At 36.2% G+C, this 24,195-nt stretch overlaps 1 protein-coding gene across 2 annotated transcripts; it reads right to left on the reverse strand.

Annotated features, from left to right (window-relative positions):
- Nucleotides 1-23,884, reverse strand: galnt7 (UDP-N-acetyl-alpha-D-galactosamine: polypeptide N-acetylgalactosaminyltransferase 7). Of its 2 annotated transcripts, none has more exons than XM_051106872.1 (12): nucleotides 23,455-23,884; nucleotides 21,405-21,850; nucleotides 16,485-16,651; nucleotides 8,175-8,305; nucleotides 8,012-8,091; nucleotides 7,206-7,388; nucleotides 5,514-5,631; nucleotides 4,120-4,242; nucleotides 3,776-3,994; nucleotides 3,598-3,696; nucleotides 3,380-3,508; nucleotides 1-961 (listed from the first exon to the last, which is right to left on the reverse strand). In XM_051106872.1, exons 1-12 carry the CDS (start codon nucleotides 23,578-23,580, stop codon nucleotides 824-826), a joined length of 1,959 nt encoding a protein of 652 aa, XP_050962829.1. In that variant the 5' UTR covers nucleotides 23,581-23,884; the 3' UTR covers nucleotides 1-823. The 2 variants fall into 2 exon arrangements, with proteins under 2 accessions (XP_050962829.1, XP_050962822.1); XM_051106865.1 differs by lacking the exon at nucleotides 7,206-7,388 and adding an exon at nucleotides 6,859-7,041 and having other exon boundaries at nucleotides 23,455-23,883.
- Between the last annotated feature and the right edge of the window lie 311 nt (nucleotides 23,885-24,195).

The following is a 24,195-nucleotide window of genomic DNA, read 5'->3' on the forward strand; positions in this document are numbered from 1 at the left end:
GACCGGTAAAAAGGTTCCATTTATTTTCTTGAGAAAACAGCCATTATAAGTTAGATATTTACACCTTCATTGGGAAGCCCACCATATCTCAAAATGTTAATTTAGAAATAATCATATTTACATAGTACAAAACAAACAAAAATGTACACATTGCAATCATTTTTGCCCTTAAAACATAACTTTGCTCCATATGCTTGAGATGATTTTTGGCCATGAATAAGTTTATGATCATTTGTTGATTTTCACATATAAGTAAACATCTATTCACCCAACCAAGCAAACATTGCAGTAGAGAAAAATAAATTTATCGCTTTTTTTTTTCATTGTTGATCCTATTCCCCATATTCCCTTTTCTCTCCACTCCCATCCTATACCCATAGTATATGGCAAAAAATGTGCCATTGTGCCAAAGACGAAAATAGTTCAAGTGGCAGGTTGTCATCTCAAACACAATGAAGGTCCAGTGTTAAAAAAATATATGCATTCATCCCAGTACTTGATGGACAACCTGCATCTTATAATGGAGCAGCAACAAAAAGTGGTATTAGATAATTTATCTCAGCACACATTGTCCACATTCTGTGAAAGGGAAAAACATTCTCTTAGGTAGATCCCTCCATTCCACAGATTCCAAAGAAAAACCCATGCGATGGACACTGGGGATGAACCGATGTAAACATTGTCTTCAATGGAGGAAAAAAAGTTTATGATCAGAGTTCAGAGTTACTCGGCTGATGACTAAAACTTAATTAGTCACATGTATACTGGTAAAACCTGTTGCTGTAGTGAGTGTTTATCCTTGAAGCACATTCGAGCCTGGCTCTCAAACCGCCACAATGTTGTTCATCTCCCACTTCTGTGAGCTCTTACTGTTGTCACAGTCAGCTATATAAACTTTGTGCAAGACATCAGAGCGATCCAAGCATTTGCCTGTAGGTATATGTGTGAATCGATGTAGATCCTGTGAGAAATCAGAAGCATCGGAAAAGTTCTATCAGAATTAATACAGCATGGTGCAGAGTAAAGTTTACACATTACACTAAAGTTAATAAATTAGGTATAAGGCAACAAAAACTATTTTTACACTATTTAAGTTTGAATCTAGTTTAATCTGCTTAAATATATTGTTCATTGTTATTACATTGTTTTTACATTTTACTACTGTTCAAAGGTTTATAACTTTTTTTAAAGAAATGAATACTTTTATTAATTAAAGGTACAACTTTTATATAATGAGCAAGTACAAGCCCTTAATATAATATTAGGAAGACTTCAGACCTGTCAGGACAACAACCGTTTGCGGAATAGCCCGCTACCTGCATGACTCGTCATATGCATAAACAGAGAGAAGTAGCTCCGTCTACAACGGTCTTCGGCAAGAATGCAGTTTTGTTTATTACCACTAGAGTGCCAAAAGTTACACAGTGTACCTTTATGGTACCCATTAAACTGATCAAAAATTACTGTAAAGATTTTTACGTTGTTACCTAAATAAATAAAAAAATAAATGCTGTTCTTTTAAACATTCTTGTTGCCAAAAAATCTAAATATAATGTTTTTTTTAGTAAAATATTTAAGGGGTCCTATTATGCTCTTTAACAGAGTCTTGATTTTGTTTTGGGGGTATAGTAGAACATGCTTTCATGCATGGTGGTTCAAAAAATGATTATTTTTAACATAATTTACATTATTACAATACATTTCTCCCAGCCTGGCACAAATGACTCGATTAGTTCTGGGTTCCACCTTCTGAAAAACGAAATTTGTTGTGATTGGTTAGCTGTCCCACTGCATTGAGATTGGCGAACAGCTTAGACGGTGTTTCAGTACTGCCACGCCCCTTGTCAAAGAAGCAAGTTCCGTGTACAACTGTTAGCGCAAGCTAGATTAAAGTGATTTTTAAGTTTTAAATATGGATATTTTTCTTACAAAAATGCATCAATTCGATACAGGAGGCCTTTATTAACCCCCCGGAGCTGTGTGAGCCAAATTTTAATATAACTCAGATTGCATTCGTCTGAAAGAAGGAAGTCATATACACCTAGGATGCATGGAGGGTGAGTAAATAATACACTGCAGTAGTGCTGGGTCCTGTGGTCAGCCTGCAAGATCGCCAATACATGATATTATTGTGCTTATGTATTTAATTATTTACATACTTAGTTTCATTGCCCGAAACCAGCTCCAGCATAAGGCTAAACGCAGCCTAACATTATCAAAGAACATCATCACTGATTAGCCTAGCCTATTCTAGTGCAAGTTTATGCATTTTAAAAAACACCTGCGTTATAAGTGAAGCTAACGTTATCTACACTGTATGATGAATAAATCTCTTACCACACACTGCACACGCCTGCGGCGCGTTATGGCTCTGACGTGGCAACCGGAGTAGACCGCGGCTTCGGCATGTGTTTCGACCCCCTGTACTGCACACGTCTGCTGCGCGTTACTGCTCTGAATCAATGATTGTGTTTATACCTGCCGTGCTGCGGTTCGTTAAGGCTGTCCACACTGCATTGTTAGGCTAATCCCCCACCTCATCCCTACACCAACAACAATTTGAATTTCCGTGGGCGGGATTTAATTTAATGATATTCTAATGAACCGCGTTGTGACATCATTGCATGCGGAAAACAAACGTTGTAGTCCAAAGGAGCCTTTGCTGTAGTTCTTGAAAAGGGATTTTTAAAAAACGAAATATCTCCCTTTGGAGTGGACTTTGAGATTTGTAACTTTGTAGATCTTTTTTTATGCCCAAAGATACACACCACACACTGACTAAAGTTCAAAAAGTGAAAAAGCATAATAGTATCCCTTTAATCAGCTCAACTGTTTTTAATGTTAATAACAAGAAATGTTTCCTAAGCAGCAAATCAGCATATTAGAATGATTTCTGAAGGATCATGTGCCACTGAAGACTGAGTAATGGCTGCTAAAAAAAATACAGCTCTGCCATCATAGGAATAAACTGCATTTTAAAATATATTCAAACAGAAGCGGTTATTTTAATTTATAATAATATTTCACAATATTTCTATTTTTACTGCATTTTTCATCAAATAAATGCAGCCTTGGTGAGAAAAAGATACTTTTTTTTTTCAAATCTTTTCTGAACTACAGTGTATATTAACTTGAAATTCTACAGATAATACAACATTTTTAACAGTTAACCAAGATTAATATAGAAGCATTTTTTATTGTCATTTCATGACATAAACTAGTGTTAGACTACTGAATCATATTGTAACGTGTTATATACAGCTCATTTGTGCATAGGACTTGACTAAAAATAATTATTCCAAATGTTTTGATGCAATCAAAATTATTTATTTGTTGTAAAAATTATATTATTATTGATTCGGGAACCAATGTGACATACCTTAAAATATCTCCACTCCGTGTGTTCATTTAAGTTGCAGTGTGTTATGATGACAGCAGATCCGTCTCCCCCTTTTGTCAGGCACTGGTCATACTGCATGAGCTGGTTTGCTTCATTAATTCTAAAGAGCTAGAGAATAGCATACAAAATAAAATGAGAAAAAATAGCTATACAAATTGTAAGAAGCAAAGTAGTGCTGCTAAATCATTTTCTTTTACCTGATTCCCACCCATTCTATGACAAGGCCCAATTTCAACATTGCCACCATTGGTGTGGCCCATGCTGTCGATGCAGTAGCTGGTCTCAAACCCACGGATCTATTGAAAGAGAAAACTGAATAATGACAAACGCCAATATCTTCAACAGTGTTTTTCTTTGTATTGATTTTATATGCACCTCTCCCCATTCCACATTCTTTGGAGGCAGTGGGTAATGTAGAGGGATGTCATAGGCGATCTCTTCCATGAACCACTTGAAGCTCTTGCAGCGATGTTCCTCTCTGAATTTCTTCAAGCTGCTGATGTCTCCGTAGGCCAGCGTCAGAGTCTCAGGTCGACTTGCGTAGAAATAGTCTTTATACTCATCCCACCACACCTCCACCACCCGCACATAGTTCTACACGCAGCCAAAGAAAAGAGTGGAGGTTACAGACTGGACTTAAAATGTAAAGTATAGCTCTGACCCAACTTTGTTTTCAGATTCATAAAAGTGTAATTATGGAAAAAAAGTGCTGAACTAACCTTAAGTGTGGGGGAAGAGCCTACATGAGCAGGAGGTGGGTTTCCCTGCCAGCCCTGCAGACGGTAGATGTGCCCCACCCGTGAACATGGCACGAACAGAAGCTGCCCACCACACTGCCATATCTACACAGGCCACACACACATGGCACAAATTCAGAAAATGTTCACGCACAAATAAACTGCTTAAGTTGGATAAATATGTTGCTTTGTGCAATTAATATAGAAGATGTATTGCCCTTTTTTTTTTTTAAACCTACTTTTTTTTTTTTTACTTAAATCAATATATTGGCATGAAGTATTGATTTGAGTAAATTATTTTATTATCCTACTTGAAGAGTCAGCTAGTAAGACTGAACACAAGCACACAATAAAAACACTGAGCAGTCAAGTGTTGCCATGGACAAAAATCATTATTTAGAAATAACTGACTGAATTAACTTGAAGAGACCAATCAGAATCAGTACCAGAGAAATATAGAACAAATAAACATAAAAGCAAGCAAACAAAAGTCTTGGGGAAAAAAATCATTGAATGCAAACTTAGGAAAAAAACAACAAAAAAATCTAGTAAAATTCTGTATGAAAGCCTGTTTTTGCCACTGAATAAAAATTAAAAAAAGGTATTGCGACCTTTTACCTCATAATTCAGATTTTTTTTCTCAGAATTGTGTGATACGAACTCGCAAATTCTGACTTTTTTTTTCCTCAGAATTGTATAAACTCGCAATTGTAAGTTATAAATTCTGAATTGCGTGATATAAACTCAAAATTGTGAAAAATAAGTCAGAATTGTGAGTTACAGTCCAACTTTGAGGGGAAAAAAAGACTATGTTCTCAGAATTGCGAGTTTATAAAGAAATGTGAGAGATAAACTTAAAATTCTGAGAAAAAAAGTCACAATTGCATGACGTAAAAAGATATAAAAAAGTTTATATCTCACTATTCTGACTTTCTAACTCACAATAGCAATTTTATCATGCAATTCTGACATTTCTCAGAAGTGCAAGTTTATGTCTCAGTTCTGACGTTATAACTTGCAATTTGGAGTTTATCACGCAATTCTGACTTCATTTCTCAGAATCTTGCAATTCTTACTTTAACAAGCAATTGCATTTCTCAGAACAAGTTTATATCTCACAATTCTGACTTTATAACTCGCAATTGTGTCTGTTTTATTCGCAAGAACAACACAGTGGGGAAACAGTTTGTCTGTTTAGGCCTATTGTAGAAGCATGGCGGTGCAAAATAGTTACTTCGATGTACGGAGACCATCGTAACCACCTCATTGTAAGGTAATAAAAACATAACGGTTCATTATGTAAGGTCTTCAAACACCATTTCTGTCAATAGATCCTCCTAAATATTACTCACTGAACCTTCAAAGTAAAAGTTTACCTTGTAGGAGATCTCAAAGTTTTCTCCTCCCCAGATTTGAAGGCCTGGGTCATAGAGGCCCAGCTCGAAGAAGAAATCTCTCTCTATTGCAAAGAGACCTCCAGCCATCGCAGGAGACCTAACACACATATTTACCTGTCAGGAATGTTTCCCCTTACATTCCCCACACATACAATACAGTTTTTTACATCATTAAGAGATTAGGCTTTGTTCAGACTGGCAATAAAAATCTGCTAATCTGTCTCCTCCTAAATGTTCATAACATATTACTTGTGTTTTTTCACCACAGGTAACCTGAGTTTGTACAGTCGGTGTAGAAAAACATTTTTAAATCAAATTTATGCGGGAAAAAAACTGATTTTTCCTGCAGTATGAACAAAACCAAAGAGACACAGAAACAAGCAGTTAAAAAAAAAGGTAACACTTTACAATAAGTTTCGTTAGTTAACATGAGTTAACTAGATTAGTTAACATCAGCTAAGAATGAACAATGCTTTTACAACATTTATTAATCTTGGTTAATGTTAATTCCAGCAATTACTAATGCAGTATTAAAATCACAAGTTGTTTAACATTAGTTAATGCACTGTGAACTAACATGAACAAACAATGAATGACTGTATTTTTTTTTAGCTAACATTAACAAAGTAATAAATGTATTGTTTATTAATGTTAGTTAATACATTAACTAATGGTAAAAACTGACACCTTATTGTAAAGTGCTCCCCCCCCCCAAAAAATGAAATAAAAATGCCCATGTTTTGTCTTAGTGCCTTCTGCAAAATTCTGGTGTTTCTTTTTTACTTGCTTGTAGCAACACAGCTTTTAAAAAATGTCATTGCAGAGAAGAGAACAGAAAACACCATATTATAACACTGTAAAGAAGTTCAAGTAAAAATTCAAGCAGCATACACACTTTCCCCTGTTTGGTGACTAGGCACATGTGCACTTGGGTACTCCTATGCTAAGTCACTATCACAGGAGAGAGAAGATCATAAACAAGACTGAATGGAGACTGCATGCAATGAGAAGCAGAAAGAAGGTCTATTAGTCATTAGTTTAGTAGTTCTAGTAGTTGAGCGACTAAACCAGAGCAGCCATAGTGGAGCCATAATATATGAAGTATTTTGTTAAAATCACTTCATTATTTTATGACCACTTCATAGCAGTTAGTATACAGCTTTAGCACTTTGCAGAAATTATTTAATGTGCATCATAAGAGCCAAACCATTAAGGAAGCAGAGATAAGCAGACCACCACCAGTTTTTATAAGTAAGCGACAAGGTCTCTCCACTTATGTATTGTGGTCAGCACTAATCAGCTCAGGATTATGGGTCTAAATTACCGATAGGGCTCAGTTCTAGTTAGTCTCTTCTGCTTCTCCTTGCTATTCAGAGGTACGCGTTTCCAAAGCATGCTCCAGTCCCATGCTCCTCTGGCAAAGCCATCCTCGTCGCCACCACCCTGGGGCTCGATGGTGTAAGTCGTGCCGCTAATAGAGTCTATGAGAGGCACTGTGCACACCGTTCTGAACGCAGCCACAGAGGATGGAGGAGCGGCAAGGGGGAGGTCCATGCAAGCAAACATGGACATACACAAACACACAAAAGGGGAAAAGGGGATGGGGGAGACAAAACAAGAGAGAGACAGAATGGGTTTAATGATCATGCTTATGGGAGGGTGGAGGTTTACCGATAAGGCTCTGTCTTATGCTTTCTCTTAGCCTTCTCCCTGCTGCTCAGAGGAACCCTTTTCCACAGGAGGCTCCAGTCCCAGGCGCCTCGCGCCAGACCGTCCTCATCCCCGCCCTGCTGTGGCTCTATGGTATAATCATTGCCGTCTATGTAATCTATCAACGGTACTGTGCAGACCGTTCTGCAACATTAACACAACATACATTTAGGTTAAGATTTAAAAAGGAAAATAAAACATACCTGGGTAGCACATTAGAAAGGAAAATAATATTTCATATTATTATCTGAATAACTTGTTAACATCGTCCAATCAGTGTGCAGAAACATAAAACAGGACTATTTCATAGAGTAGTCCCCTGATAACACTTAAAAGTGTCTTAAATATCAAATAATTTGACCTTTTTATGACAATACAAGATTTCAGATTTTATGTCATGTGGTGCAACTCCACAAAACTGATGAAAAACTAATGATATTTATGCAATCATGATATTTATATATACATATAAAAAACTTAAAAAAAAAAAAAATCGTTTAATGATGTGCACACTCACCTGTATTCTAGATGCAAGGAAAATATAACAATTCATTTTTAGGTTACACCACATGACCTTTTTTAGAGTCATCAAATTTAAACCGCTCTCTTAAAAATATGGTATCATATTATACATAAAGTACAAAAAGTACACTTCTAGAACACTGCACTTGCATTTTAAACTAAATTTACATTATTATTTAAAGAATAAATGCATTCTCAAAGTCTCTTTCAGTGGACACAAAATCATCCTATAGTTTAAATCATACCGGTCTTTTGAAATGGGGGCCACCAGTGGGGCGTACCAGTTCACCCCAACTTCACAATGAGCATCGAGGTAGATCAGCACCTAAGGACAGAACTAAAGTGTGACTCAAGCAAATCACAATAATGTAGACCCATTAAACAATGTGTTGATAATAGGGCCCTAACCTGTCCCAGAGTGGCTTTACGGGCTCCTATGCTCCTGGCCTGGATCAGACCCTCTCTTTTCTCATTGCGGAACACTTTGACTAACCCATTCCATTGTTTTATGTAGTCCTCCAGCCTCTCTTTAAGATGAGCTAATGAGAGAAAACATATAAGCAATCACATAAACTGTCAGATCAGGTTTATAATGCTGTTTAAAAGTTTGGGATCAGTATTTGTACGAGTGTTAGTAATTGTTGTTGTGCGACTTGTTTTCATCTCTTTACAAAACTTTCAATGAGTACCGCACAGTATATGACTGCTGTGAACTGATACAGTGAGACGTTCTATCCAACATTAGCTTATATAACCAATTAAACTTCATCTTTACATTCTTAGCTTTAATGCAGATTTTAGATATAAGCCGTCAATCACTCACATTGTGCTCCGTTGGAACTCGGAACTGGCCGGTTTTTGCTCCAAATGTTTTTTTCAACCAGTCTCTGTTCCAGATTTGCACTGCATTGAAATTAGGGGTAGTATGCGATATGAACATTTTTGATTTTTTACGATTAAAATATCCCTACAATCTGCTATTATTGAAGAAATGAAGTAAGCCTATCGCGCTACAGCGCACATTCTATCAGTTGCAGTTGTGGCGCCTCTGTCTCACGCGACATAAATTCACACCAAATGTTTACTCAGCAACAGAATTCCACCCACTAAACACTGCACTTATTAGCAATCACACAAGTACATTATTTGCATGTGCTTTAAACCTTGACGCGCAAACATTTCATTGGCGTGAAGTTCTGACATGCGCTTACATTTGAAGTGTGCGCGGAGTAAGTTCAGTAAGCTCAGGTGTTTTATGTAGCATAATTTCACAAAGCTAAATTCTGTCACACCATTCTGTTTTTGCTTCAGATATTGAAATCATAATCCAATTTAAATCAGAAATGGCTCATACATTCAGCATCTTTGGGTGGATTAAGTTTAAAAATACAGTGGTAGCCTCTAATTTAAATGGCTACAGAGAGTTTGACCTGTAATATAGAAAATAAACATCTTGTCCATGTACTCATATTTTCATTCTTTCTTGTCCCTTTCTTAAGGCAATAAATAATTATTAAAATAGCCCATTTGTTTGTAAAGCATCGGCAATCAGAATTGCATCAGAATTACTAAAAAGAAGTGTGTGGTAAAGAATTCAGAATCAGGTTTGACTGGTGAAGCTATTAATCATCAGGATGTTGCTGGCCGTTCCTCTCAACTGGCAGTTGTGGTGCTCTTTAATATTCTTTGGGTGCTCCTAAATTTTATTTGGTGCTCCTAACTTTTTGAATTTGGAAGCACCAGTGCTACCAAGTTAAAAAGTTCATTTCAAGCCCTGCGGGTCAGTAAATTATTTCGTTATTTCTTAGTTTAAAAGAAATTAATACTTTTATTTAACAAGGATGTGTTAAATTGATACAAAATGATGGTAAAGACTTTTTACAAAAGATTTCTATTTTGAATAAATGTTGTTCTTTTTTATTTTTTATTTATTAAGCAATCCTGAAAAAGGTATCACAGGTTCCAAAAAATACTGAGTAGCACAATTGTTTTTAACATTGATAATAAATCAGAATTTTAGGAAGATTTCTGAAGGACCATGTGACACTGAAGACTGGAGTAATGGCTGACGAAAATTCAGCTTTGATCACAGGAATAAATCATATTTTAAAAGTATATTAAAACAGAAAACTGTTATTTTGAATTGCAATAATATTTAAAAATCTTATTTTTTTCCATGTATTTTTTTATCAAATAAATGGAACTTTGATGAGCATAAGAGACTTCTTTAAAAAAAAATAAAACATTAAAAATCTTAATGATCCCAAAGTTTTGAATGGCAGGGTATCGTCTAATGTACCTAATGAGCACCACGGCAATGGCATTAGCGATATAACATGCAGAGGAAAACTTTCCAGCTTTCTGCCTGCACATATTAAAGAGGTCATCGGATGCCAATTTTCCACAAGTTGATTTGATTCTTTAGGGTCTTAATGAAGTCTCTAATATACTTTGGTTAAAAATTCTTAATGGTGGTGTAAAACAACACCCTTTTTACCTTGCCAAAATCAGCTCTGCAAAAATCATCCCATTCTGGTCGAGGCTGCTTTAAATGCAAATTAGGTCTGCTTGCCCCACCCCTTCTCTTCTCTCTGTGATGTGACGAGTCTGTTTACTTTAGCGAGATAGGGCCGATTGCAGAACAGCAGAACCATACGTCACAGCAGTCACACGGCAGCAACGCTGCGGCAGCAGGCTCAGACGGTAGTGGGCGGAGTCTCCGTCGCAGATCGGAAAAGGGTGAAAATAGCAATAAGTGATCAACTTATATTTTTTCTTGTCCTTTTCTTATTTTTAATGTTGTTATTGTTATTTTGAAGAAAAAATAAAAATAATTATGAACACCAGAATTTGCTCTACTTATCTTTGTGGAGCGTTTCAAAGTTAAAGCTGTTAATGTTAAGTCCGTATTATGTATATGAGTGCTCGCGCCTGTTTATATATACACATATATACATACACGAAATTACTATTAACCGTAAGATACAGTTACACTATTAACTGTAAGATACGATATGTGTGTGTGTGTGTGTGTGTGTGTATGCATGTACATACATACATACAGTATATTACAGTTAATAGTGTAACTGTATCTTACGGTTAATAGTAATTTCGTGTATGTATATATGTGTATATATAAACAGGCGCGAGCACTCATATACATAATACGAACTTAACATTAACAGCTTTAACTTTGAAACGCTCCACAAAGATAAGTAGAGCAAATTCTGGTGTTCATAATTATTTTTATTTTTTCTTCAAATAACAATAACAACATTAAAAATAAGAAAAGGACAAGAAAAAATATAAGTTGATCACTTATTGCTATTTTCACCCTTTTCCGATCTGCGACGGAGACTCCGCCCACTACCGTCTGAGCCTGCTGCCGCAGCGTTGCTGCCGTGTGACTGCTGTGACGTATGGTTCTGCTGTTCTGCAATCAGTCATTGTTGGGACTTTAGCCGCATTTAAACTTGCTAACTAGCGCATTATTAGGAAAGGTGATCGCAAAGATTCATAAAAAACCCTTATACTCACTTCTGCTGTAAGTGAAGCTGGATAATGAATGATTTGCGCGAACATAGATGGATATATGTAGATCGGGAGGCGCATTCTCTTCACAAACAAACGTAATCTACTGCATCTTCAGCGCCTCAGATGTCGGGAGTAAATGACGACCACTACATTCATTATTACATCCAGCAACACAACACCTCAATCGTTCAATTCTTGTTTAACTTACATCCCCGCTCCGGCATCAAAAAATGGAGGTGTCTAACTTGTCTAACTTACTGTAACAGCTGATCTAAGGTAAAACGGTCATGTCAGTCAACTATCGTGGGAGCGGCCTCTGTCGGTGTGACGCCACAACGACAGGCATCTGAGAATGGCTCGATATTAAAAAAAAAGGGAATATTATTTTTACAGATTAATTAAAAACCACTGCATGGATTTTTATCATTACAGGGTAGATGTGTACATACACTGCCAACACACATTAATGTTCAAACAACTTGTAAAAGTGAACTTAGCATCCGATGACCCCTTTAATTATGGCTTGCTACTCAGTTGTAAAAGAAAGTTATTGGCATATTGCTCACACCTACATCATTACTATAGCAACCAGTGTAGATATACTAGACATTAATTATGTCTGAGCAAGTGGATCCAGTTTGATCACTTGCAAAAAAAAAACAAACAAAAAAAAAAAAATGCAGATAGTCAGCCCTAAAGATTGCATTTGAAAAACAAATCGAAACTGTGTGCGGCCTGAACAAAGTTTTACTGACCTTTATTATCAAATGCATGAAACATTCTGAGCCTATCTGCCCTTTATTGATTCTTATCGGCCAAGTCTGCATTCATTCATAGTTCCCCTGTGAGCGATCTCTTAAAGAGTAATGATCTCCATTCAGCAACAGTCTGCTTGCCCCATATTAATGAACAAGTGGCTAGCATTAGTCTTCAGGCAGACCGCCTACAGGTTGTGGTAATGATATGTCTCTTTCACTTAGGAGTACAGAATAGACTCTCTAGAGAGGGGTATCAAACCTAAAACCATTCTTTACTTTCTTAAACCTGAAAAACCAGTAACTGCTAAAAGACAGTGATGATCCAAAACAGTCATATTTTGAAAAATGATCTTAAATAGGGATGGACATTAAAACTTTTTCAGGTATTCTGGACCACTACAGCTTCTCTACATTAAAATTATGAGCTATGTAAATGCAGGTTTATTTTATTGTGAACAATTTATCTGTGCATATCACTCATTCATTCATTCATTCCTATAATTCTTGAATAAAATTTCAAAATTTAATCTTCCAGTAAAACAACAGACTTCTCTAGTGATGCATGTCCAATTTCTCCAATGTATATGTCGAACGTCACCTGACCAAATCACGAAAACAGGTCTCATTGCTACCGCTTGTCAGAGAACGTGTTAGTAGCTCTAATAAATAATGGCGATATCGATGGACATTTAAGGTAATTAGTTAAACTAGCTAGCTGTTTTTACTGTTGATGTTTTATTAAATTTTTATATATAAATGTTAGTGAAAAGAATAAAATCAATCCACATATGTGATGTACATTGGTTACGATCATCTTTAGTGTCTACTCTGAAGGCATCGTGCATAAAACAGCTTCATATTTAACGAGGCATGCAAAACATGTGAACCGGAAGCAACAAGACCTGTTTAGCAGAATACGGAAATCTGTTGCGCATAACCCCTATTATTTAGTTTGCTTAAACCCCACCCCTTTCTTACTGTCGACCCCAAGCTCGCATTTGGTGGATTTGCCTGTATCCAATCAAAAACAAGTGGATAGTTCCTGTCATACTATTATTTATTATTAATATTTTTTTAATAATCTGTATTACTCGGATATACATCACAATATGAAAAAAAAAAAAACATTTACACTGCTGTTCAAAAGTTTGGGGTAAGATTTTTGATGGTTTTTAAAGATGTTTCTTATGCTTATCAAGACCGCATTTTTTTTTTTTTTTTCAAAAATCCAGAAGAACAAACAGTAAAATTGTGAAATATTATTTCCCTGTAAAATTAACTGTTTTTACAAGTATATAGCAAAAAAATAATTTATTCCTGTGATGCAAAGCTGAACTTTCAGCATCATTACTCCAGTCTTAAAGGAGAAGTCCACTTTCAAACCAAAGATTCACATATAATGTACTCACCCCCTTGTCATCCAAGATGTTCATGTCTTTCTTTCTTCAGTCGTAAATAAATTATGTTTTTTTTTTGAGGAAAACATTGCTGCATTTTTTTTTTCCCATATAATGGACTGGTATGGTCCTCCAATTTTGAACTTCAAAAAGGCAGTTTAAATGCGGCTTAAAACGATCCCAAATGTGGTTGTAAACGATCCCAGCTGAGGAAGAAGGATCTTATCTATCGAAACGATCGGTTATTTTCATTAAAAAATACAATTTAAATACTTTTTAATCTTAAACACTCATCTTGCCTTTCTCTTCCTGAACTCTGTGTATTCTGACTCAAGAAAGTTAGGGTATGTCGAAAAACTCCAATTGTATTTTCTCCCTTAACTTCAAAAATCATTTCAAAATCATCCTACATCACTACAGAAGTTTCGACCCAGTCTTTGCAAAGAAAGCATGCAAAGAAGATCAAACACCCTTAAAGGGGTCATCGATGCTAAGTTCACTTTTACATGTTGTTTGAACATTAATGTGTGTTGGCAGTGTATGTACAAATCTACCCTATAATGATAAAAATCCATGCAGTGGTTTTTAATTAATCTGTAAAAATAATATTCCCTTTTTTTTAATATCGAGCCATTCTCAGATGCCTGTCATTGTGGCGTCACACCGACAGAGGCCGCTGCCACGATAGTTGACTGACATGACCGTTTTACCTTAGATCAGCTGTTACAGTAAGTTAGACAAGAATATCTTTGATTGAGTGATTGAGGTGTTGTGTTGCTGGATGTAATAATGAACATAGTGGCCGTCATTTACTCCCGACATCTGAGGCGCTGAAGATGCAGTAGATTACGTTTGTTTGTGAAGAGAATGCGCCTCCCGATCTACATATATCCATCTATGCTCGCGCAAATCATTCATTATCCAGCTTCACTTACAGCAGAAGTGAGTATAAGGGTTTTTTATGAATCTTTGCGATCACCTTTCCTAATAATGCGCTAGTTAGCAAGTTTAACGGCTAAACGCGGCTAAATGCGGCTAAAGTAAACAGGCTCGTCTCTCCACAGAGAGAAGAGAGGGGCTGGGTGAGCAGAGCTCATTTGCATTTAAAGCAGCCTCGACCAGAATGAGATGATTTTTGCAGAGCTGATTTTGGCAAGGTAAAAAGGGTGTTGTTTTACACAACCATTGAGAATTTTTAACCAAAGTATATTGTAGATTTTTCATTAAGACCCTAAAGAATCATATCAACTTGTGAAAAATGGGCATCTGATGACCCCTTTAACAAAGAAGGTAAAACAGCGATATAGGAAGATTTCGAAGTTGAGGGAGAACATGAGATGAGAGTTTTAAGACATACCCTAACTGTCATGAACCGGAACAAAAACAGTCCAGGCAGAGTGAGACAAGACAAGCGTTTGACATTAAAAAGTATATAAATTGTATTCTTTTTATTAAAATAACCGATCGTTATGCTAGATAAGACCCTTCTTTCTCAGCTGGGATCGTTTACAACCGTATTTGGGATCATTTAAAGGCACATTTAAACTGCATTTTGGAAGTTCAAAATCGGAGCATCATACCAGTCCATTATATGGAGAAAAAATGCTGAAATGTTTTCCTCAAAAAACATAATTTCTTTACAACTGAAGAAAGAAAGACATGAACATCTTGAATGACAAGGGGGTCAGTAAATTATTTGTAAATTGTTATTCTGGAAGTGGAGTTCTCCTTTAAGGATCCTTCAGAAATCATTATAATACGCTGATTTATTATCAATGTTGAAAACAGTTGTGATGCTTAATGTTTTGTTGGAACCTTTTTTTCAGGATTCTTTAATACATGAAAAGTTAAAAAACAGCATTTATTTAAAATATAAATGATTTGAAACAATATAAACTACCATTTAAAAGTTTGTGTAATAGCAAAGGCTTTTATTATCAGAAAGATTTCTGGTTTAAATAAATACTGTATTTTTTATGTTTTTATTCATCAAAGAATCCTAAAAAAGAATGACAGGTTCCAAAAAATAGTAAGCAGCACAACTGTTTCCAACATTGTTAATAAAAGTAATAAATCAGCATATTAGAATGATTTCTGAAAAATCGTGTGACACTGAAGACTGGAGTAATGGCTGATGAAAATTCAGCTTTGAATTACAGGAATACATCATATTTTATAATATATCAAAATAGAAAACCATTATTTTAAACTGTAATAATATTTCACAATATTAAAGTGTTTCTGTATTTTTGATCAAGTAAATGCAACCTTGATGAGCATAATCTTACTGATCCCAAACTTTTGAATGGCAGTGTATCTCGACTTACATTTCTTCACAACTTCAATTAAATAAGAATCAGCATCAGAAAGATACATCAGATTATCTAATTTACTTTTATCTTATACACGTTTAGCTAATTACATCTGAATTCACAAAAAGCACAATAAAATTAGAGAACTTGCAAATATAAAGTCTATAACTAAGAAGAAAAAAGTGATCGACTTTTCACTTTAATAAACTGATAAACTCTTTTAAATAATTTCTTTGAAATTACCATATAGACAAGACCGCCAATTCACTTCGATTCAGACATTTGATAAGGTGGACAGGAAAGTGTGTTTCATTATTGCTTCTGTTTATTTGGCTGTTGCAACACAATAAAATGTGCAGAGGATGTAAAAAAAAGCAACACTACTTCCAATTACTGAAATATCTATACCGATTCTCACAGTACTGACTAATGAAAAATGTTATGTTGTAATTTATTTAAGGTAGCTCCTCCCTGAAACAAGTGAAAACATTTATGTATCCTTTGTGATTATTAAGAAACACTGGCATCAGCGCACCTTTCTTTTCCATGTTTGCATTGTAAATATTACTTTTTATTTATTATTACTTATTATTTTTATTTTTTTTTGACAAACTAATGCCGGTACCTGTGCTTTGTTTTAAAAAGTGCCAGGCACAGAATACACACATATGCTATGTAGAGTATTTGATGACGAAATGAAAACAATGTTCACACTACCTTTGTTACTGAAGTCGTCAATCATGACGATCTCAGCCAGGTATCTCCTTGGGGTTCTTTTGATGACGCTGTGCACCGTCCTCATCAGTGTGGACCAGCCCTCATTATGGAAAACAATGATCACACTGGAGGTGAGGAGGTTTTCATCATAGTGCCAGTATTTACACCTGTAGACAAATATGCATAGTTATAACGCACACTATATTGGAAGTAAATGTTGTTGTGGATCTGATCTCATGGTGTGCACTTACACAGTAGCAGTACATTCATACACACTTGCATCCACCTCCATCCTGTGGAAGCAATTTGTGAGACAGGAAACAGCAACTTTGCACACTGTTTCCTCTGTATAAAGGGAGAGCAATGCCCAAACACACTTCCTCATTCTCTTTCTAAGCTCGAAGTTAAGTTTCTTCATCGAGTTTCATTCACTTTCAGTAAATAAGTGACAATTGTGTGTTTGACTGGAGGAGAAATGTTGTGTAAACTACAGTATGAATTGCACAAACTCAGTCTTATTTTTAAAAAGTTTTAGGCTCATATGGAGGTAGTTGGAAAAAAGATACAACAAGAGGCCTACTTGAGCTATGAAATTGAAGAATGAGCACAAAAAAGCATAATAATGAAACAACTTGGCTTTGTTTGTCGAGTCCAGGTGGGTTATTTGCACTAGGGTTTCGTTTATGTACAGATTCTAATATAGTGCAAACAGGAGTTTTAAAGTAAAAGCTTAAGCAGCTTAGAAAATAGAAAATGTATGAAGAAACTCTTGACGCGTAAAGTAAATAGGACATTTGCCTAAGCCTAGCATGTGATTTTGGCTAGATTAAACTCATTATGTTTAACTCACACAATTTCCCTCCTAAAACGATACAAAAATTGCTTCCTGTCTGCAACGTACTGCAGTTTTTATTCTTATTGCAGTTTAGCTTCTTTTAACGTCACATGTAAGTGTAAGGCCTAACTTGTCTTACATGGCACGGTAAAGCTACTCAACTGGAAGAGCAACTCACTCCCATGACGTTCATTCTCACTGGAGATCAGGGTGTGCTGCACTACTCACAAACAAGCTGTCACCATCTTCGTGCTAACCGTTCTTCAAAACTACGGCGACGGATCCTATTTAGTTGCATGTTTTGGCTAATTTTAGCAATGAGTCTCTGAGGTAATGCTCGGTCGTGACGTCAAATTGTAGGCCAACTCAGAGGGCTAATTTATCATTTGATCCCTTGAGAATTTCTGTTGGGTTGTTTGAATAGTAGTTTTTTATCTGTGTGTAAAATATGGTGTTGAAGAGATTACTTGAAGAAACTTTGATGTTTTGCTCTAGAATATAAATCACACATGAAATGTGAGTTTTAAAAACTTAAGCTGCTAAGAAGTTACCACAGAAGAACTACAAATGTTGTTAGAATTATGAAGCACATAAACCCACATCCTTGTGGTGGTTGAAGTCTTTAAAATTGAAGTCGGCTTTAAAACTCAAAACAAGAGTTACAGTTAGGATTTCTTCCAGTAATGTTAACCACAATGACCTTATTTTACTCAAATCAAAATCAATAGGCTAGAATATGTTTGTGTTTGATTTGTGGAAGGATTAAAAGCATACAAATAGATGAATGAATATTTTTCTGTTTTCTTTCATGTTGCAATGAGCAATGTCATTTTCACAAGGCCCAAATGACTGCCTCAAAAAACCTGGATGCGCCAGCAAAGATACCAGAATTAAAATGACAAAATGTTTCACTGTTAACATGCTTCAATGTGTTTGTCTTATGAGGCATGACTAAATTCAAAAACATCACTTCAAACAAAACACTGACATCTTCAGACAAAAGTTGGCATCACTCTGTACATTCACCAACCATTCAATATCCCAAAACGAAATACATCCAATACAAATGCCCTAATGTATTCACGTTCTGGTCTAAATCAACATAAGTCTGAGAAAGTTAAATACATCTAACCGAACTAAGCTCGGTTGCACTTTGAAATGTCACACACCTGATCAGCTTGAAAGGGCTATTTACCAACTAATGATCAGGTTTTTCTGTTCCCAGTAACATTTAGTGCAAATACTGCAAGTTCTTAAGCTGTTGCACACCTTTACACCCTGCCTGTACCAAAGAACAGCAGTGTCCATTGTTTCAGCCCTGACTTGGGTCCAGACACTATCCAGATTTCTCTACAAGAAAAAGTTGTTTTTTCGTAGAGAAAAGAGGAAGTGAGTTTAAGCAAGCATGCATATGCTTGTATTAAAAGACATCCTGGCATTGAGTCAAAACATGTAGTAGAGGCATTACAACACATCTGAATGAATGAGCATGACTGAACTAAACTGAAATTAAATTAATGTTCCTGAATTTGATTAATGTCGTTACAAACGTATGATTGTGTAACATAAAAAGATATTTGTAAGAATCCTGGTAACATAAAAGTTTGGTTTCCCATTGACCTTACAATAAAACAGGTTTCTTAAAATATCTTAAAGGAGAACAATTTACAAATAATGTACTCACCCCCCTTGTCATCCAAGAGGTTCATGTGTTTCTTTCTTCAGTCGTAAAGAAATTATGTTTTTTGAGGAAAACATTTCAGCATTTTTCTCCATATAATGGACTGCTATGGTGCCCCGATTTTGATCTCATGTTCTCCATCAACTTCGAAATCATCCTATATTGCTGTTTTACCTTTTTTTGTTAAGGGTGTTTGATCTTCTTTGCATGTTCACATAAAAAAAACTGGGTTGGAACTTCTGCAGCGATGTAGGATGAGTTGAGGGAGAAAATACAATTGGAGTTTTTCGACCCTAAGTCTCTTGAGTAGAGCTGTCAAACGGTACCGGGTTCGGTACTTTCGGTACTGAAATTTTAAAAACGTTCATTTCCCACTCACATCTGAGCGCTGTTGAGCTGATTTTTAAACATTTCTGATTGGCCATAGTGTTCACGGGCTCAACAGACATGACTGTGATTGGCTACAATGACAAGCGCTTCATGTTCCTCACCGAGTGCTCACAAATAAGCACAACAGGAGCATTTGAAATCAGCCAATCAGCGATGTTTAAAAATCGGCTCAACAGCACTCAGATGTGAGCGGGAAATGAAAGTTTTTAAAATTTCAGTACCGAAAGTACCGAACCTGGTACGGTTTGACAGCCCTACTCTTCAGTCAGAATACACAGAGTTCATGGAGAAAAAGACAAGACGAGCGTTTGAGATTAAAAAGTGTTTAAATTGTATTTTTTTAATGAAAATAACCAATCGTTTCGCTAGATAAGACCCTTCTTCCTCGGATCGCTTACAAACGCATCTGGGATCGTTTGAAGCCGCATTTAAACTGAATGTTGGAAGTTCAAAATCGGGCTGCCATACAAGTCCATTATATTGAAAAAAACATAATTTCTTTACAACTGAAGAAAGAAAGACATCTTGGATGACAAGGGGGTGAGTACATTATATGTGAATATTTGTGTTGGAAGTGGACTTCTCCTTTAAGAACAAAAATCATACAGTACATGATGAATGACATAAGCACATAATGACCATATCTTTTTCGGCTGAACTATCTCTTTAAAACCCACCTTTCAAGCTCTCTGCAAAAGGAGTGGCACTGACTACAGTGCCATAAAACTGCAGTAATGATTAAACTGCAGGTTGTTTTTATAATCAACTCATAGTTGATAGTAAAACACATAGTTTCATAACTATGCCAGAAAGGAGATCCTATTAAGCAATGAGTTTGTCTCCAAACTGGATGACCTACAAGGGTCAAACATGAAGTTAGACCTGTTGTTAAAGCCTCAGGTCACTTCTGAAGCTGTACGAATTCATAAAGCAGTCTCAGGCAGATAATCCAGCTTTCCAGCTTGAGGGGAGTTAATGAGAGAGACTGCAGCTTATCATTCAGCTGTGACGTGGCCAAACAACATTTCGGTGGCTGAATTATGGCCATGATGCCGATCCTATTTAACGTCAGGAACATAAATAGAGAGCAGAACATTAACTTTTGAGTACTGACTGTCCTCTAAGTGAAATGGGTATAAGACACATCCCTTAATGTACTGCAATACAGTACACTTTTTATATTAGAAGGCACGTACATGTCCCATGGTGTTGCATCACAAAAATCATGATATTACGATAGTACCATGTAGGGCTGTCAAAAGATTAATCAAATAGGAAATAAAAGTTTGAGTTTGCCTAATATGTGTGTAATTATTATGTATATATAAATACAAACACATTCATGTATATATTTAAGAAATATTTACAAGCATATGTATTTATTATAATTTTATATAATTTATATTATATATATTTAAAAAAAAACATACATAAATACCACATTTTTCTTAAATATATACATTAATTTGTGTGTATTTACTTATACATAATAATTACACACAGTACACACACATATATAAGGCAAGCTCAAACTTTTTGTATTTTGTATGGGATTAATTGCGATTAATCGTTTGACAGCCCTAGTACCATGAGCAAACTAAATAGGTATTTGCTGTTAGTGTGTCCTGTAAAAGGAGAAATGACGTGGCTAAAAGGCAGGTGGGTTGTTGTCTACTATGCAACTGAAATAGATTGTTTGAAAAGGTGTGTCATTATCGTTTTCATCTTTCTGGGTGTGATGACAAAAATAACTTGGAAAACCTGACTGTCTATAGTGTGTTTGGCCTGAGCATCTTTAAAAACGTAAGTAAATAGTTTTTTTAAATAAAAACTGTAGTCAAACACATGTTAAAACAAGAAAGGATCATCCAGTTAATATCTCATGAAACAAAAACCCTTTAGAAACAATGCAAAACATGTCCAAAACCCCAAAGTTACCACCACACCCACATTCTTCCCTTACACACAACCAAATACAATCGCAAATCAAAACAGCCTGCGTCTTCATACTCACTCTTCATGCCGTAAGTCGCCAACGGTTCGATCCAGAGAGATCATGTCGCTGGCTACCATATTAAAGCCGAATTCCTTGATGCTGGCCTGGACAGAATCTTTGTATTCTGGTCCCAGTACGAACGGTTTGCTGCCCTCTCCCGGTCCGCCTTGAACCCCTTGAGGCTCAGGTTCTTTAGGCTCAAAGTTGCCCAGAATTCCTTTCTTTAACACAGGTTCACTATACGGATTGGTGTGAGGCTTAAAGGTGACGTATTGCTTCTGGATGACATTCTGCTGGTTCTGGGCTTTGAATGCAGGGTTTGGCTTGTCACCATTTTTCTGGCGGATGGACTCCAGATCGACCTCAACTCCTTCAACGTGGGGCCAAGGAACAACCGGCTTGAACTGGTCAGCAATGTCATTATTGGGAGGGTTGGGCTGCAAACCTTTACCTGCATCTCTCGCCTATGAAATGAGACAAATATGAGACAAAGCGATGGAGTTTGGAAGAAGTGTTACTAGTTTAAACAGAAGTACATTAACCCTACACACACACATATTTAATACATGAAATATCAACACGATCAAAACTTTGCTTAAAAACCTGTTGTACACAATCTAAGCAAATAGAACTCATAGTATAATTCTAAAAATATAGTTTTTTATAGTTACAGATTGTAGTGCACATGTTTTCATTTTGAAATCCTTAACGATTTTTATACAGCAAATGTATGAATAACTTAATATGAACATTTACTAGACAGAATCAACTTCGGTTTACTTGAGTATCTATACTATGCTTTTTTAAAAGAAAAAACGTTATGATACATCAAACATTTAAGGAATGTTTATGTGTCCATTTCTCAGTCGTCACTGTATTGCACTATTGTTTTGTCCCACAATAAAAGCCACAGAGATTTCATCATAAAAACATAAAATTTCATCTTACAAAGACATATTATTGGGCAATAGAGATATACACCTGACATCTGTGTGCATTTTATGTAAGATGTATGCTATGCTGTTATAAAAATCTCACTGATTTACATTTTAAGCTGAGATCTCTATGTAAGATATCCTACTTTATGAGCCTGATGTATCAAATGATACTCAATAAGAAACACATATGTAAACTTTTTTATATATTTTGTTTTGGTTCAATAGACTGTTTCATTTATAAAATATAAACTCCGACTACTATTTCACGTCAGCTTTACAGGGTTAACTTTCAAGTAATATTTTACATACGAAACCATTATGCAAACAACCTAAACAGAAGCGTGTAAACAAATTAGAGACTCAATACAAGTAATTTATGCTCGGTTTAAAGTAGTGTGCAATTAATCCAACGTTAGCTACAACGCCAGAATGACAAGCCAAGGAAAACAGACAGCTGTTACAGCCACTGACAGAAAGCTGTCAAGGGTGCCACGTGTCAGTGCGCTCACAATTAAATATCTACACATTCTCTTGTAAAAGTATGGAAGTGTGTGTCGGTGTACAAATGTTTATGTCGAGCTGGTATTCGGCCTTTAATTCAGTCTGCAAACGTAGCGACCCCCTATTCAATTTTGAAGACCCCTTTAGTCGATAATCGGCTTTGAAACAGCAAACCACCTTGACAGATCACCGTAAATAAACATATTTTACTTGAAAACAGCTGCTTTGCATGGGATTTTAAAATAAATGACGCGCGTCTCAAATAAAAAACAGTAACTACAGTAACGACCTTCCGGGTTTTCGCTGAATTTGACACTTATGGGGATGCAGAGAGCAACATTTAGCTCTCCGTGCTAGCAGCTTACCGCCATATCTGCGTGTTTTCCGTTCATTTGAATGGAAACACATATTTAGGTACATTTCAGGGTAAATATAAACGTCTGTGTCTGTTACAATTCATCGGTCAGTTCTCGCTGCTCATCTCCATGACAACCGCAGCAGTTAGCATGCTAATCATCATGCTAGCCGAGTCAGCTGAATACTAACACAGGGTGAAATTAACAGCGTAACAGCACAGCGAAAACACTCACGCATCAAGATAACTAAAGAATATTAAAGCGATACTTTACCTGTAAACCAGCAAACGGGTTGTCGTCGACCGCCTTCGGTGTCAGGGAAGACCAAAGCAAAACCAGCCCCAAAAACGTGCCGATGACCAGTAAACTTCGAAGGATGAATCCAACTTTTAACCTCATTTTGGAAAATCAGTTGAAAAATAGTAACAAAGAAAGAAAAGGGGGAGCCAGAACAAATAAATAAACACTCCGCAGCCTGTATGGCCACATCGAGTCCCTCTCACTCTCTGTTTCTGTGTCTCTCTCTCTCTTCTGCTCCCTTATTCAATTAAACTCCCTCTGTCCTCTCTATGATTCCGTCACGAAAAGAGTGATACAAAAAAGCCAGCAGTTGCGTGTGTGTGCGCGCGCGCGCAACGCAGCCATAAGATCCAGACACACACGGATGTGTGAATGAACTCATACGGGCGTGCAACATGATTGATAGGACATAAAAGGCCCGTGGTGATGTGCGGGGTGGTGACGTGTAATGGAGACTTCCACAAGTGTTGCAGCATAGGCGTCTACATGATGCATAAGTTAATAATTGCAAAAGAGTTGTGCCACGCACGCATTATTTTACTATTCTTTTCAATGTTTCAGGAGTTTAGGACATATGTTTATTTGATAACTGTTTAATTTCTTATTTGGATTTGTGTATATCCTTTATTACTTTTTTTGTTTGTTTGTTTGTTTTTCCCCAAGGCATTGCTAGATGCAGTGTTACATTACTTTATTAAGGTAATTGAAATAGTT

The sequence above is a fragment of the Labeo rohita genome, chromosome 1 (assembly GCF_022985175.1).
Source record: "Labeo rohita strain BAU-BD-2019 chromosome 1, IGBB_LRoh.1.0, whole genome shotgun sequence".
NCBI lineage: Eukaryota > Metazoa > Chordata > Actinopteri > Cypriniformes > Cyprinidae > Labeo > Labeo rohita.

Coding starts and splice junctions, on each gene's coding strand:
- galnt7 (XM_051106872.1), bottom strand. CDS start 23,580: ATGAGGTTAAAAGTTGGATTCATCCTTCGAAGTTTACTGGTCATCGGC. Junction 8,092..8,174: donor GTAAAGCCACTCTGGGACAG/GTTAGGGCCCTA, acceptor TTCTGTCCTTAG/GTGCTGATCTACCTCGATGC. Junction 7,389..8,011: donor GCCCCCATTTCAAAAGACCG/GTATGATTTAAA, acceptor TTAATGTTGCAG/AACGGTCTGCACAGTACCGT.